Source organism: Dermochelys coriacea, chromosome 13 (genome assembly GCF_009764565.3).
Source record: "Dermochelys coriacea isolate rDerCor1 chromosome 13, rDerCor1.pri.v4, whole genome shotgun sequence".
Lineage (NCBI taxonomy): Eukaryota > Metazoa > Chordata > Testudines > Dermochelyidae > Dermochelys > Dermochelys coriacea.
The window spans coordinates 31,575,673-31,592,848 of NC_050080.1; the positions used below are offsets into that span (position 1 = coordinate 31,575,673).

Here is a 17,176-nt window from a genome sequence, read left to right on the forward strand (position 1 = left end):
AGCAGGGTGTGGTTTCAGACCAAATCATAGTACTATGGACTTGATCTTTGTCCTAAGGCAGGTCCAGGAAAAATGTTTAGAGCAGAACATGGACCTGTATGCAGTTTTCATTGATTTAACCAAAGCTTTTGATACTATCAATAGAGAGGGTCTATGGGCTATTCTGCATAAACTGGGCTGCCCAAGAAGGTTCATACAAATCATCATCTGTTCCATGACCACATGACAGTACAAATGCTCACCAGTGGTGACTTTTCACATTCATTTGAAATCTCTAATGGAGTAAAGCAAGGCTGCGTACTTGCTCCAGTGCTGTTCAACTTTTTCTTTGCCTGTGTCCTCAGCCATGCCACAAGGGATTTGGATCAGGGGATATAAATCTGCTACCGACTCAATGGCTCCCTCTTTGATCTTTAAAGACTCAATTCCGAGACCAAGACGCTGGAGAGACTTCTCATTGAAGCACTTTTTACAGATGACTGTGCCTTGATGGCCCATAGACATGACCTTCAGGTCATCATTGATAGATTTTCTAAAGCATCCCAGCTCTTTCACCTTACCATCAGTCTCGGGAAGACAGAGGACTTGTTCTAACCAGCACCTCATTCCAATGGCCCAATGCCAGCTATCTCCATCCAAGGCACACAGCTGAAAAATGTGGATCAGTTCAAGTACATGGGCAGCACCATCTCAACTGACTGTTTCCCTGAAGAGGAAATTTCCTACAGAATTAATAAAGCCAGCCAGGTCCTTGGCTGACTGAACAAAAGTCCTTAACCAACACATTTGTCTCTCCAACAAACTGAATATCTATAGTGCAGTGGTTCTAATGTTTCTTCTGTATGGATTGTGGACTCTTTATAGACATCAAATTAAACAGCTTGAGCAATTTCACATGTGCTCCCTCCATTCAATAATGAGCATTCTCTGGAAGAACAGAGTGATCATATTAAGGTCCCTGAAAGAGCAAACAAGACCAGTATTGAGAAAATGTTACTGAGAGCACAACTTAGATGGACGGGACTTGTCATCAGAATGGAAGACCACCATCTCCCAAAAGAAATCTTGTATGGGGAGCTAGTCAGGGCAAAAGAAAGAAGGGTTATCCATATAAGCACTTCAAAAATAATCTGAAGAGCAGTCTCTAGTGGGCTGGCATCAATCCCAATGAACTTGAGCAAATGGCTCAGAACAGGACTCACTGGTGGTCTGACAAGATTAGCTTGTAACAGGTTTGAGCAGGATCGACAAATTCATCTTCAGGATGCAAATGAAAGGTGCCACCGAGCTGTATCATCAAATACAGCCTTCGCATGCCCTCAGCGTAACAGACTCTGACTTCAGAGTCATATGTGTAGCCATAGATGAGAATTGCGACAGTATCACCATAGTCAGCGATGGACTACCAACAACATTTATTGTAATCTGATGCACAAGCTACATGTGCAGAAATTAGGTTGGAATTAAGCTAAATTATTGATTGTTGTATCTAATGACTATGATTATATAGGCTACAGAGAGGCTCAAAGTAAGAGCTCAACTAACTCTTAAATGACGCTGTGACATCATAGTAACTAAACTAACCAGCACCCCTTATGCTACTGCTACTTTGTATGCAACAATTCTCATGACTGTAACCACCCTGGAGTGAGGGAAACTAAACACAGGTCAAAAGTTCTCATCAGCTGATTACTAGGCCCAAGTATCATTGCTCTTCAAATGATTCCATGGCTTCCTGATAGCTTGGACACTGGTGTTTGAAAGGCTCCTCATGGCATGGCACAGGGCAGGGGGAACAGACAGAGGAATGCACAATAAGCCTTTAAAACAGACACTGGGACCGGGTTCTGCCCTCCCACCCACCCAGACACCCTAATACAACCCTCTAAACCAACAAGGCAATTACAAATTAACAGTCAGATTAATCTCTTAACTCTGGCTGTTGTGCCCTGCTCTGGCAATACAAACAGCTATAAATGTAGCTTAAGTGGCCAGCAAATATGGCTGCTTTGGTGTGCCAACAAATGTGCTCTTACATGGCAAGACAAAATTATTTCTTTAAAACGTCAGAAAAACTGCATAGTAGATTCTTTTGCAGTTTGCTACTTCAGGTTTGTGTATGAAATCTATTAATTTTAAAAATTCAGGAATTGCCAAACCAAAAATACTCCATTAAAATTCAGTTAACATTGAGATTATGTATCTGTAATTTAAGGGTTAAAACTATTACATATTACAAGGATATTGTAATCATCCCAAACCAAGCATTATAAAGTCAGGAAATTCAGAGTAAAGGTTATACTTATAAGAAATACACCCAAATAAATGATTTCTACCCAGTAGTGATGCCATAAGGATAAAAATCTACAAAAAAAGTCTTTAAAAATCAGTTTAAAATAAACTAAAAATGCCTTAATAATATAATATGATTATTACATGGTATTACTAGATAGCACAGTTAAGGTTGTTTGGGTGGATCAATTATATGTTTCTTACCTTAACATTTTTGGATTTCTTTTAAGTGCAACGTTAACAGAATTTCATGGGTTTTTAATGCTTGGTTTTTTTCCTTAATTACAACATCCCTGTAGTATTAAATTACCGTTACATATGTTTAACCTTAAGTCCATCTTCACACAGTTCTTTTGTCTGTGAATAAAATATTAGAAGCTGTTTGAACTCCAAGACCAACTTCCCTACATTACTCAACCCTGAGACACTGAATAGGAAACAGGTGATTTCAAGAGCTTTGAATGTAATTGGACTGTTTATCAATATCTAGATTCTTGCATACTGTGATGATAAGTGCCATCACAGCCACAGGTGAACTCTGAAAAGGGTCTCCTGGCTTACTTTGTAGGTTATTTGATTCCTACCACAGGGATATGCCGAGGCAGTGTCATAAGAGGAAAAAGCTTTCATACACCTTACACAATTTTGTTCCCTTCTGCAATCAGTTTTTTTTCCAAGGAAAAAAGCAGTGTGAGGTATTTGTATAGTGGAAGTTTGAAAAAATCTGGAGAATCCAATACACAAATGCTTTACGGCCACTCCAAGTCTGACTCCTGAAGGACTAGCAAAAAGATTTTTCCTCTACATAGAAAAAAACAGCAAAGAGAATATCAAGCAAATGTTTTGGATTATCAATGTTTTAGTTATTGTAATAAAAATGCCTCTTCCTTTACCGGAGGATTAAATAAATTTAATGGAATCATACTTTATGCCAACTGGGGATGTTAGTTAACATATTCAGAAGGACTTAAATGACTTAGGAAGCTAATTCCCCTTTTACTGCGACTTGAGCTAAGTCATTCAGATTCTTCTGAAAATTTTACCCTTTCTCCCTAATTATAATACACTAGAACATACCAGAAAATTTGCCCAGCACAGCATCTCCCTTACAACTACAAAAGAATGGTATCATCCAGCATCAGAGGCCACACCCATAGTTACTGATAGGGAAAAATATCCAGCACCAGTGCACGAGACACACATGGATGCCTTCAGAGGAATGGACGTATGCAATCAAACACAAAATTATGCAGAACATTTCATAAAAAGATCATTTTAAGTGAAATAAGACACATTTTAAATAAAATAAATCCACTTGTCATTGCAATGAAGATTCTTCCAGGATCTCCTCCTGTATTGACAGAAAAGATTAGCCAACAGACTCTCAGCTGACTATTTCTGTTGGCAGGGCATCTCAATGAAGAACCATCAAATCTAGAATTCACTTCCTCCACAAGTCTGACAGATGCCCAGCCTACTGGCCTTCAAGTTTTGGTGCACAGCTTTTGCATAAGGACATGCCTGTGGGTTAGGTTTACAACCTAGAGCTGGAGTCTGATATTTTATTTGACAATCATCAGCTAGTCTCATACACGTATTCCTTAAAACGATAAATGTGGTCAGGAACAACTGTGTGATGGGTATATATTTAAAAAACAAAAGTTATAGGATATGATTAGGGCAGAGCTGATTAAAGTATTGACAATACATGACAGATATGATACAAACTTAAATCACAATCCTGTAGTGATATATTTCTAATATTTAAAATCATTTACTAGTTAAGATTCTCGATAAAAACAACATTACAGAACTTTTACTATAAGCCTACACTAAAAAGTTACACATCCTATTAGTTTAAATTCACAAATTATAACAAGGGAAAGAGGAAGTACTTCATTCTGCTATTGTGGGGGGGGGGGGTCTTTAGAAGGGACCCGATTCTTGTTTCTGCCCTTGGCTAAAGGATATCACTGTGAATGGGGAGGGGGGAGTAAAGTGCCTTATGAGGCAGAAGTGATCCTCCATGGAAGAAGAATGGGGGTGAAGAGAAAAAAAATGTATCCCCCTAATGCATCTATGAAGTGAAAGCTTACACCACTTAATGTAGGAGGCCCTGAATCCTCCCTCATGGAGGGCTCCTGAAGGGTAGTCGACACTGAAGGGTAATCAGACTATAACTGGGTGAATTCTGGGCACGTATTATATTGGATAGAAAAAGAATTATTCTTGACACACAGGCCCACACCCACCCCCCTTTTAAAAAAAATTGTGCAATTTTTGCAGTTTTGTTTCTACTGATATATTACTCTTTAAAATAAGTAAGACACTTGCGCTACGTTTGAAACATCCCCCTATAAACCTAGAATGTGTCCATTTTGAATCGTCCACGAATCCAAGAAAGGAGCCTTAACAGGAGATACATAGAACATCTTTGTTTCAAGACTTATTTCTTCTGAGAACAAGAAGCAGCAATTTAATATTCATGAGCCATACCATAAATTGTCTTTTTTCATTTACTAGGTTTTCTTTGCCCAGTGGGTATCATATTTAGTGACAGATAAGTTAAGTGTTCACTTGATGGATTTTTCACTGATGCTAACATGATCAATTGAATTCTCAGATTTAAGAAACAGCTAGTCTTAGAATTAAATTGGAGAAAACACAACATTTCTCACCTGATCTTTGGAAAAAGCTTTGACGTGAATATTTTTGACAGTCTGAACTACTCCATCATAAAATTTCACAGTGTAAGTACCTAAAATTTGAGAACACATCCTGATTAACAGTGTAATTTAAATTGCATTTTGATAATTATTCAAAGAATAAACACTGAGCATTCCAGTTCTAGAGATGTACATCTGGTTCTAAGTAAAAATTCACTTTTTTAGGGTTACGAAAATGTATATCCTTAAACTTTAGACATCTTTAATGAAACATGTATGAAGGGAGAATACAGTTTATTTCCTCTAGTTTTGCCTATATTAATGTAAGAATGAGTTTATTAATAAAAATCATGAGTAAAACAATTTATTGTCAGTACACATGAAAGCACGCATGTTGGGATTGATGAAATTATTTCTTAGACTCCATACTTTCAACTAAAAAAACAAAACAAAAGAATTAATTTTGAGACTAACAGATCAAAAGGGAATCAAAGTCAAATTAAAGAACATGAGCAATTCCTTCCCGTTTACAGTACTCACACTGGTAGTGCCAATGAAGGCAGGGCGTGCAGGAAGTAGGAACTGGCCCTGTGTGTTTAACCTGTAGGATCTGCAATAATTAGATGCATTTTGTAGGTGTTCCTGGAGTTTTTGCAATTGGTGATTGACTGATTTTGCTTAAGCTTTCTGCAACTGAGATGTTTTGTACTATTTTGCATCTCTCCTAAATTATGAAAATATTCCTATAGTTGAAAAAAATTTTAAAATTAAAAAAAAATGTACCCCCAAATGACCTTGTTGCAATGACCAAGTTGCAAATACATTTATAAATGCCTTGCATCCTGCTGGGCAAGAGAAGAGCCGAGAAATTATGATTCTGAATACATCTAAACTCTGCTCCTGCATAGCAGTGTGTCAGACTGAAGTGTTTCACATTTCTACCCATTTCTCTCATATTTTAGTGATCTATATTAAGAATCATTAGGCTGAAAATTATTCTGTAACTCTCTATAATCTCTTAGTGATATCGACAGCAAATAATCTTGAGAGAGCTGTATTAAATAGTGGAATAATCTCCAAAAGAAACTGACACAAGCTTCATTGTTTGACTCTTTAAAACTGATACTCGACCATATTTTATTAGCTGATCCAGCCTACAACTCCCAAACAGTGTTCCCTACAGTATATTTTCCAGAAAGCATACTGCAGAGCTAACAAATTTGAATTCCAACTTCTATGATGAGGAAAATAACGCATTCTGCTGAAAGTAAAGCGTACCTGATTTACATGTAGAATAATTTAATTTTCAACAGAAAATACATGTCTACGCTCTTTCCCACTTTTATGTATTTAATAGTGGGCCTGACACACATCAAGAATACAGAGGTAGTTTTGGTGGAAGAATGCTTTGTGCACCTCTGAAAAAGAAAATAAACCTCAGACCACTGCATTTCAAGGAAGATGAATTCAGCAATACATAAGAAGGTCCCAGATATTTAAAAAGATCTTTGTATTTTATTTATTTAGCCTGTGTCTTCCAAATATAGAAAAAATACATTAAGGGTGAAAGCATTAATGTGAATCTTAGAGAAATAATTTCTTTCATCAAATTGGATCCTCTCATTTAAGACAAAAAGATTATGTTGTGCCTGTTCTCTGCTGCCAGCACTTCTTTAGCAATTATGTGAAGTGGCTTTAAAAACAAAAACAAAACCCCGTAATTGATTCTTCCCTCCTCCCCCAAGTTAGGTCATTTGGTAGCTCATGCTAGCCACTGAAAGAAAACAAAAACAAAAACGCACAACATACCCACTTTACGTATAAACATTTAAAGAGAAATTATAGAACTGAAAAATTAACTTTCATAAAATTAACATACTGTAGCGTAATGACTTTTCTTTCAGAGATGTGCCATGTTCTCAGGAAGCATGAGGAAATTCTCAACACAATCAAAGTTACCCAGTTAAGTACAACAAAATGAATAGCTGTGACTTACCATCCTTGTTAACGGACGTGACTTTGGCGGGATAAAAACGACAATCAGACCAGCAAGCCAATACCTGATCATTTATATGAAATCCCTACAAAAAGAAAAAAAAAAACTAACAATTTACACTTCCTGAATTAGAGAAACAAAATTAGGAAGATTTAAAATATACCGCTTCATTAAAACTCTAGAACTGTTTATTTGTTAAAAGTAAAAAAGCAAAAATGAAAAAACACCCCATATCCTTCAACAGGCAGCCACTGCAGCAGCACTTGTGCATAAGAAAGAATTTATATTGGGCTAGATATGTAAAAAAGAAAAGTTCACACCATTCTATTGAAACTGTAAGCTCCTTCAGGCAGGGACTGTTTCTTCCTCCGTCTGTACCACTCCAATGACATTGTCAGCACTCAGCTATAATAATCACAAATTATATCTGACCATATATTCAGGGACCTTAATGGGTTTGGATAGAAGACTTTGAATAATGGGAATTCATTGAATACACTGTTTTCAACTTACACCACATCCATCTTCCTCATGTAACCCCTCTTTCCGAAGCTGTATTTTCTCTAAGGGACGCAGATAAGGACTGTCCCAACAAAACCATTCATCATATCTGTGGTTCCAGCGTTTGAAATGGATAAGCACTTTTCCTTCTTCATAGTCAATTTCTTCAATATGAGCTGGATACCTATGCAAATAAAGAGTTGACTAAAATAACTCTGGTTAAGAATAAAATGAGATGCCTCAAAAATTAATAGGATTATTACAATACGGCCATACATATATCTAATGGTTCTGCTGACACTAGCAAAAGTGAAAAGAATGATGCTTAAGGAGTCTACAGTGGTACAGAGACCTGAAGATATGGGAACAGCCTTTTCCCATAGTTTCTCTATTTTTGTTTTGTTTTATGTATAGCTTCTACCAACAGTAAAATAAAACATCTCTTCTATCCACAAACTTCTATGTTTTATCTCACTGTCTTTCCAACAAAGGTAGCAAGACAAAAACAATTTTGGGATGCCTCTTCAATCAATAGGGCTCGTACTCAGAGACAGCATACTGGACTAAAGTGGATCATGCATCTGATCTAGCATGGCAATATCTATGTTCGTAAGTATACAAGACTGTTAACTGTATTAAAATACATATCTGATTGTGCCTAGTGATCCAGATTGCTCAGTATATACGACCTGTCATCATCACTTACCAACCCACCAATTTGTGTCTAGTTAACCAGCAATAATTTTATATTTCCTTTCAGGTTACTGATCAATATTGAATAGCACTGAGATAAGAGCTAATCCCTCCGATACATCCCACTAGATACATGTTACTCAAACCCTCAAACAAGTTTTGAGATTTATCATTTAATGGGAATATTGATTTTGTACATTTAAGTCAGGATATAATGTAGTAATAAATCAATTATCTAACAGAAAAAGTATATTCTACAAGTTACCCTTACCATTCAAACTTGTAATCTTGCCAACCAATCTGATATTGTACTTTGAGAAGAACCTATTTCCAATTACAATAAATTTTTCTTGATAAAGTTTGAGATCAGTAGTTCCACTACTTTGCCCAGTATGGATGTCATAACCAGCATATCATTATCTATGTCATTTCATTTTAAATTGCTTTATGTTCTCCTTAACATTTATGCATTGTTTAAACCCAGTAACTTTGCTCAACCTGCACATCTCTCATGCCTCTGTTCTCCCATAATGACAGCCTAAGTGTCGAAGTATCATTCTGGGTTCAGTACATAACTCATCAATTGAGGAATCTATTTCAGAAGATAGAAGAAATAGTGGACTGCAAGTGGGACCACCCCACAATTATCAGTATTGACTGAACCTATCAAGGACTTATCAGCAACACATTAACTTTAGGAAGACCTCTCACTGCAGCTACCATTTAACAGCCTGCCACATGTGCAGACAGGAACCTCATGGATATAGACACTATTCCTATTTTTCCTGCCCAAGGATAAAATACATAATTTCTCAAACTGGTCCCTGATTGCCACAATACCCTTTGTATCCAAAAACTATATCTGACCACGTGCCAGTGACAAGAGAACACATCCAAAATCTCAACACTGAGACTATACACCAACATCTTTGAAGGCTAAATTTCATTGACATAGTTAAAAAGATACTCCAGTTTTAAATCTCTCCAAGACCACATTACAGTTTCAGGAGCATTCAAAGCCGTTACATAGGGTCTTCAGAATCTCCAACATGGGCAACTTAACTATTTTACTCCAGCTACTAAGGTATAAAATCAAACAGGATCTCAGTGATTCTGTCTGATCAAGGAATAATGTAAGTAAGCATGCTCATCTAAAAAACTGCAGTTTATTAGATTTAAGTAATGCGGTCAAGCAATTAAAAAAATTAATCACAATTAATCACGTGATTAAAAAATTTGTGATTAATCACACTATTAGACAATAATAAAATACCATTATTTAAATATTTGTGGATTTTTTGTACATTTTCAAATAGATTGATTTTAATTACAACACAAAGTGTACAGTGCTCACTTTATATTTATTTTTGATTAATATTTGCAACGTAAAAACAAAATAGTATTTTTCAATTAATCTAATACAAGTACTGTAGTGCAATTTCTTTATCATGAAAGTTGAACTTACAAATGTAGAATTATATACAAAAAACCTGCATCAAAAACAAAACAATGTAAAATTTTAGAGCCTGCAAGTCCACTCAGTCCTACTTCTTGTTCAGCCAATTGTTCAGACAAACAAGTTTGTTTACATTTGAGGGAGATAATGCTGCCCGCTTCTTGTTTACAATGTCATCTGAATGTGAGAACAGGTGTTCTCAAGGCACTGACCAGCGTTGCAAGATAGTTATGTGCCAGATGCGATAAAGGTTCACATGTCCTTTCTTGCTTCAATCACCATTCTAGAGGACGCGTGTCCATTTTGATGACCGGTTCTGCCCAATAACAGTCCAAAGCAGTGCAAACCAACACATGTTCATTTTCATTAATCTGAGTCAGATGCCACCAGCAGAAGGCTGATTTTCTTTTTTGGTGGTTTGGGTTCTGTAGGTTCCGCATCAGAGTAGTTGCTCTTTTCAGACTTCTGAAAGCATGCTCCACACCTCATCCCTCTGAGATTTTGGAAGATTCTTAAACCTTGGGTCAAGTGCTGTAGCTATCTTTAGAAACCTCAGAAAAAATTTTTTGCGTTTTGTTAAATCTGCAGTGAAAGTGTTCTTAAAATGAAGAACATGTGCTGGGTCATTCTCCAAGACTAACATGAAATATATGACAGAAGGCAGGTAAAACAGAGCAGGGGATAAAATTCTCCCCCAAGGAGTTCAGTCACAAATTTAATTAACGCATTTTTTTTTTAAATGAGCAACATCAGCATGGAAGCATATCCTCTGGAATGGTGGCCGAAGCATGAAGGGGCATACGAACATTTATCACAGGAGTTCTCGAACTGGGGGTGGGGACTCCTCAGGGGGTAGCGAAGTTATTACATGGGGGGGGTTGCGAGCTGTCAACCTCCACCCCAACCCCGCTTTGCCTCCAGCATTTATAATGGTGTTAAACATATTTAAAAGTGTTAATTTGGGGGGGGGGAAGGGGGAAGATAACACTCAGTGGCTTGCTATGTGAACGGGGTCACCAGTAAAAAAGTTTGAGAACCACTGGTTTAGCATATGTGATGCGTAAATACCTTGCAATGCTGGCTACAAAAGTGCCATGCATATACCTGTTCTCACTTTTTGGTGACACTGTAATTAAAAAAAGAGGGCAGCATTATCTCCTGTAAATGTAAACAAGCTTGTTTGTCTTAGCCATTGGCTGAAGGACTGAGTGGACTTGTAGGCTCTGAAGTTTTGCACTCGTTTGAGTGCAGTTATGTAACAAAAAAAAAAAAAACTACATTTGTAAGCTGCACTTTCACAACAGAGATTTCACTACAATACTTGTATGTGATGAACTGAAAAATACCATCTTTTGTTTATCGTTTTTACAATGCAAATATCTAATAAAAAATATACACTGATTTCAATTACAACACAGAAGGGTGACAATCCCATACCATGCCATCCTTACTTCTGTGCTGCTGCTGACAGCGACTGCCTTCAGAGCTGGGCTCCCAGCCAGCAGCTACCGCTCTCCATCTGCCCAGCTCTCAGGCAGCTCTGCTGCCAGCAACAGCACAGAAATAAGGGTAGCAGTATCGCAACCCCCCCACCCAACATTCCTTTTTGGGTCAGGACCCCAACAATTACAACAAGGTGACATTTCAGATTTAAATAGCTGAAATCATTAAATTTATGATTTTTTAAATCCTATGACCATGAAATTGACCAAAATGGACCATGAATGTGGTAGGGCCCTATTCATTAGCAATCCTCATCTGCAGGGACGATGAGGTATAGATCTTCCTGCCCAGAACATCCAATCAGTTGGAGTCTCTATCCTTAAAGGTAGTCTTGAACCTACTCTGCCTGGCCCTGTCATTTACCATCATTACTACCAGGGAGTTCTGGGCTGGATGGGAACAGAACTCCTGACATCCCTGCATAGGACCAAAGCAGCACTTCAAGTATTTCACCACCGAGACCGGTGTACTCTGTAGGGGTCTCATCAGCTCAAGGAGTGCATCATTGATCAGGAGGCCCACTCTCAGGGGACGGCAGGCTGTAAAACGTCCACCAGTTTGTGAGAGTTCTCTTGGAGGAACTCTGCCGGGTTGTCCAAGGCATACCAGTAGACGCATCCCTGAAAGTCCTCCAGGATAGAAGGCAAGGATGAACTCAGCAACACAGCATTGTCCAACAACAAAGACGAAGATCTTGGCTGACCCAAAACCGGCTCTCGTTCCCAGGAAGACCTACCCGGGAGGACAACAGCAGTTCTGCGGTGAGGAATACCACCAATGGCCTGGCCTGAGTCTGATTCAGATCCACCACTGTCAAAGCTGAAATTACCCTCCAGGTTAAGCGGGATCTCTATGAATGAGGAGCATCTCACCAAGTCCAAAGTCACTAATACGAGTAGGGCAGTGGTTCTCAACCTGTAGCCCAATCAGCACAGAGCTGTGGCCCATGTGACATCCTCAGGCTATACAGGTAGTATTGGATGCGGCCCACAATGGTAGATTGGTGACCAACAGGGACCAGGCCAGGAACCTCTGTCCCAGCCACAGGGCACGTGCCAACCCTGAAAGCCATACTGGTCCACTGGTGGCTCCTGGATTTCATTAAGTGATGCAGAGACGAACGACAAGTCCTCCAATTTTGAATCAGTCTCAAGATCTTGGCAACGTGAGCAGAGTGATGCCTGAAGGAGCCAATAGGCAGTCCTATTCATCCGTTGCCCAGAAAGAGGTGGGAATCAGTGCCCTCAATGAAGGTGGTACTGAGCATGCTGGTGCCACAGGAAGTGGGCAGTATGGGGCAAACATCAATACCGGAGCACTTGAAGGTGGCAACGTCAGGGACAGGAGAGGGAGTCGCTTTGAGGTGTGGAATGCATTGGGCCAATGAGACTCCAGGGCCAAGGTTCCCTGCACCAATTCCGGTACTGGCTCCATTCCCAACACAGAAGGGAAGTGTCTGGATACGGAGCTGACAGACACAAAGGTTTAGCGGTTTCCTCCATTGGAGGGGCCATAGGCGGCACAGCCCTGAGAAAGTCCTGGACCAACGATGAGGTCTGGACCAAAAGGCAGAGGTCTGTGGCTGCCTGGCATGTCAACAACATGGACACAGTTGGTACCGGTAATTTCCTTGTCAGTAGCACACTCAACGGACACCCGGAGGCCAGAACTAGAATCAATGGTATGAAATTTCTGCCCTTCCCACTTGGTAACAAGGAAGATCAGAGGTACCTACGCCATCCCACACACCAGAACCGGGCCTGTGCCAGTCTGCACTTTTCCTGAGGAAGCAGTCACCCTGCGATCTGGAGCAGTCCCAAATGGTCTTATGAGACCTCCTCTTTGGCGCCGAAAAGGAATGGCTCCTTTGTCTCTTCAGTGAGGCACCTGCCCCAGAACAAGAACTCACAGCGCTCTCTAAGCCCAAGGGCAATCTTCAGCCCAAGGAGGGCCTCCATACCAGATAAGGCCCCATGGCTTGTTCAAGCAGGTGCTGCTTGAGGTGAAGGTCCTGCGCCATCTGATTCCACTTTTTAAACAATTTTTATATTAAACAGCATTCCCTAAGGTGGGCCTTGTTTAGATTAAGCAAGCACCATGTGTGGGAGTCACTCTTGGGGATCTTCCCTCCACAAAAAGGCATGTTTGAACCCTGGAAGGGCAGCACCAGGGAACATTAACTACCCACTAACGCTAAGTAACTGACGATATACAACAATAAACTAGGTTAAGATTAAATGAGAGTTTGAGAGACTACAGCCACACAAAACTCTGACTCTCATCGCCCTGGGCGATAAGGAACTGAGGGGAGTCAGGGTGGCACCCTCATATAGCCAGGGAGGGGGCACAGCCATGAGGTGCAAGAGCCGACCCCCTACGGGTACTGCTTGGGAAAGGCTTCAGCATGCACAAACACTTAAGTGGAATACACATCTGCATCTACTCAAAGAACCAGAAGATATCTTTAAATTATTGGAAACTTTTTACGAGCCATTATACCATCACATAAAAAGAGATGCAAGTCACAATTGCTACCTAACACTTTAGGACATTCACCTTCTACAATCTTCTCAATAGAGAGATGTTAGATTAGGAAGTGTGGTCAGTAGGTGCAAGTGCACTCTCTCTGTGTGCTGTCCCAAGCCAGCACAGATAGTTGATCAGCAGACCTCAACAGTACTACCCAGAAAGACCACAGACTCAAGTTTGGCAACGAAGAAACTCAGCCAGGTTATTTATCTCAAGACGTCCTAGCACCCTGGCTCCATGGTACAGGTACACTACATGAGTGCCTTATGGCAAAGAGCAGCTCAGTTCCACAGCAGGAGTCTGTACGGTCCCATTGGCCACACAAAAGGTTACAGCAAGGTACCTCAACATTTACAGAACAAACAACTTGCCTATCACCTTATGCATTTCATGACATCGTGCTGTTACACCCCTGTATCATGCTCCAGGGGTCTCGGGCAAAACATCCTCTTACTTGGTGTTAGGTCAGGATGTTCTAGGGCTATCTTTTGGAATGTGTTCTCACATATACCCAGTCTCTGTTACTTCTAGGAATGCCTATGTTTCAGCAACACTAGCAATACTTTGCCAAAGTCATACGCTCTGAACAGTGAACTTGCAAACATCTACTTTAATACATGGCCTAACTTTGGTTCATAGCCTTGGTCATGTGCCAGGCCCAGTGCTCCAGGATCTCTCACCTACAGGAAGCATCCATGAAAGATTTACTGAAACCCAATCTAAAACACTGCCAACAGCTCGATCACACCGCCTGCATGGCTCCCTCTAACTTCTATAAGATATCTCAATCCACTATGACCTATTTGGCAGAAGACCACAACAGACAATTCATAAAGGTGTGTACTCTAGAATACACAAATTACTCCTTCCCCTCAAAAAAGAATCAAAGATGTCCTATCTGCTCTGCCTGAAGACCATTTTAAAGACAGACTTCAAAGTCAACAATATTATCAAACAATCATATTTTACTATCATCCTCCATCTCACTCAAGCAGGATCATGAAAGGTGGACATGACCTCTGACAAGAATTTGAAACTCAATCCCTTCATTGTCATGTCCAGATATACACATGAGATCTTCTTACTAGCTGAGAATGCCAAAATGCGTTTCAGTAAGGTTGAATAGCTTCTTAAATTAACTCTGTACCAAATTTTCTATCAAATAGTTGGCGACAAGTATAATAAACCGTGTCTAACTACAACATAGTTAAGTCATCTGCCTTTGCTTGGAGAAAGGGGTGGCTTTGTTTGGTGCTCTTTTTGCCATTCTCTTCCATTTGGCACTAGTACTCATAGCAACAAAGGTCAGACATTTTGAGGAGGCAGGCATACCAGTATCATCCATTAAACATAAGCTCATGTATTTCTTGCACAAGGCAGCAGAACCAGAGGGCCGCCTAGTAAAGGCTGGCTGAAGACAGACATACAGATTAATGAATTGCACATTAAAAACAACAAAAGTTAAGATGTTTAAACAAACAAAGAAATTTAGTCTACTGAGCTACCTTTAGAGAATATGGTTGCATGATTAGAAAGCAAAGCTATAATCACCCACAAATTTCAAAATAACAACAACCGCTATACTCTCCTTGTGCACTTGCATTATAACAGTCTTAATTACATGACCACATTACTTCTCAAATACTACATTATAATGTCAACAATTTTTCCACTCCAGCTTTAGATGGATACACAGATATCTGCGATAAGGTATACTATTCTATATATACAGGTTTCAGAGTAGCAGCCCTGTTAGTCTGTATTCGCAAAAGAAAAGGAGTACTTTGGCACCTTAGAGACTAACAAATTTATTAGCGCATAAGCTTTCGTGAGCTACAGCTCACTTCATACGATGAAGCTGGTATGCTCACGAAAGCTTATGCTCTAATAAATTTGTTAGTCTCTAAGGTGCCACAAGTACTCCTTTTCTTTATTCTATATAAGCAATCTAGACTCAATGAAGTCAATTGAAATAAAATAGCAATAAAACACGCTACACAATGAACATATACAATAGCATATGTAAGCATTTAAGTGAAATTGTACATTAACTTTCAATAGCTATAGTACTATCAGTGGGTGTTTCATTAATATATTTCTTACTCTAAATACACTTACAGCTTAACATAAAGACTTTTGCCTCTGAATCAGATTTTTGTTTTACGCAAAAAAAAAAAAAAGTGCTCAACTTACCTGTACTTATCCAATTAGAAATATGTTGAAAACTTTCTAAATCAGTAGCAAAGAAGTGAAAAGTGTGTATACAAATTCTCATTTATTAAAGAAATTTAACAGTATTATGAATCTGCCATAACTGACTACAAGGTACTACTAAACACACAAACACACACACACACACAAATCTAATCGCAAGTACATCCAGTTCTCAGCAAATGTAATATTTTAAGATTATTAAGGTCCTGGAGGATAGCTCAAATGAATACAAATTACAAAACAGTCAAAATCATACATTTACAATGCAAAAGCCTGTGAAACACCAACAAAGTTACTGTATCTACGTGCAATAGAAAAAACCTCGTAAATCCTTCATTTGAATGCTGATAATTTTGTTAAATACACAGCTTAGGAGGAAAGAGTAATTATACACAAAAAAACTCAGTCAAATCTTTACTGGTGCTAAGCATCTGCAACTTTTGCAGAAGACAATATGATCTGCACAGAAAAGCTGACAAAGTTGACACGTTTAATATATTTTGTGGTGGATGTATGTTAACATCGCTGCTGGAAACGCACTTACATTTCCTGACCATTTTAACTTTTACTGTGGACTTTTAATATTGCAATTAGAATCCTAGGATTTTTAAAGAAATAGAAGACGGATGAGTTGATGTGCAGGGTGGGGGTAACAATATACAAATCCAAGAAGCATTAGTACATTTCTTTCTAATTATCACATGGGACCTCTATTAAATACATAGTCTTTCAAGTGCATCATTAATTTTGCCCAATTCCAGGAATGAGCAATTGAGGGAGGCATCTCTCTATAACTGCCTCTGTAAAATCAGTTAGGAATAGACTGGTAACCTACTCCCCACTGGAATAAAGAGGACCTGGGACTGGCTTCAGGAACTCCTCTAACCAGAATGAATATCACCCAAAAGGGATGCCTGGAAAATCCTGCAGCCAAGAGGAAAGTGCTCCCCAGTCACTCATTTAAATTATGTAGATTTTAGGCCCCATGGCATTCTTGAGCACAAACCCTCCGAAGTCCAATATTTTTTATTGAATATATGATCTAATAATTACATTTTGAGAGTATTTTTAAAGTAGAATGAGGAACATAAAAGGTCCAGTTCACAATGCACCAGCCATGCAACGGCAATTTTGTTCAACATACAACATCATGATGGGAGTCAGCTGAACAGGAAGCAGAGTAGTGCAGCTCCAGCTAGAGCAACAGCAAAACTCAAATACAACATAAAACAAATATTTTGCTCTCCCAAAATGATGAAAGAGACCTTGCATGCTCCACTTCAGAGGTTCATATCAAAGGGGGGAAAGAATCTCAGCTTCCAGAAT

The 17,176-nt window shown here is 39.1% G+C and overlaps 1 protein-coding gene across 13 annotated transcripts in view; it reads right to left on the minus strand.

Moving 5' to 3' along the window:
- Window positions 1-17,176, minus strand: part of PHF20 (PHD finger protein 20) — a 174,647-nt gene that overhangs the window by 118,665 nt on the left and 38,806 nt on the right. For all 13 annotated transcript variants that reach the window (XM_043496247.1, XM_043496245.1, XM_043496244.1 and 10 more), the window contains 3 exons: window positions 7,468-7,639; window positions 6,955-7,039; window positions 4,971-5,050 (listed from right to left, as the gene is read on the minus strand). In XM_043496247.1, the coding sequence (XP_043352182.1) occupies window positions 4,971-5,050; window positions 6,955-7,039; window positions 7,468-7,639 (337 nt within the window). The remainder of the gene's footprint in view (window positions 1-4,970; window positions 5,051-6,954; window positions 7,040-7,467; window positions 7,640-17,176) is intronic.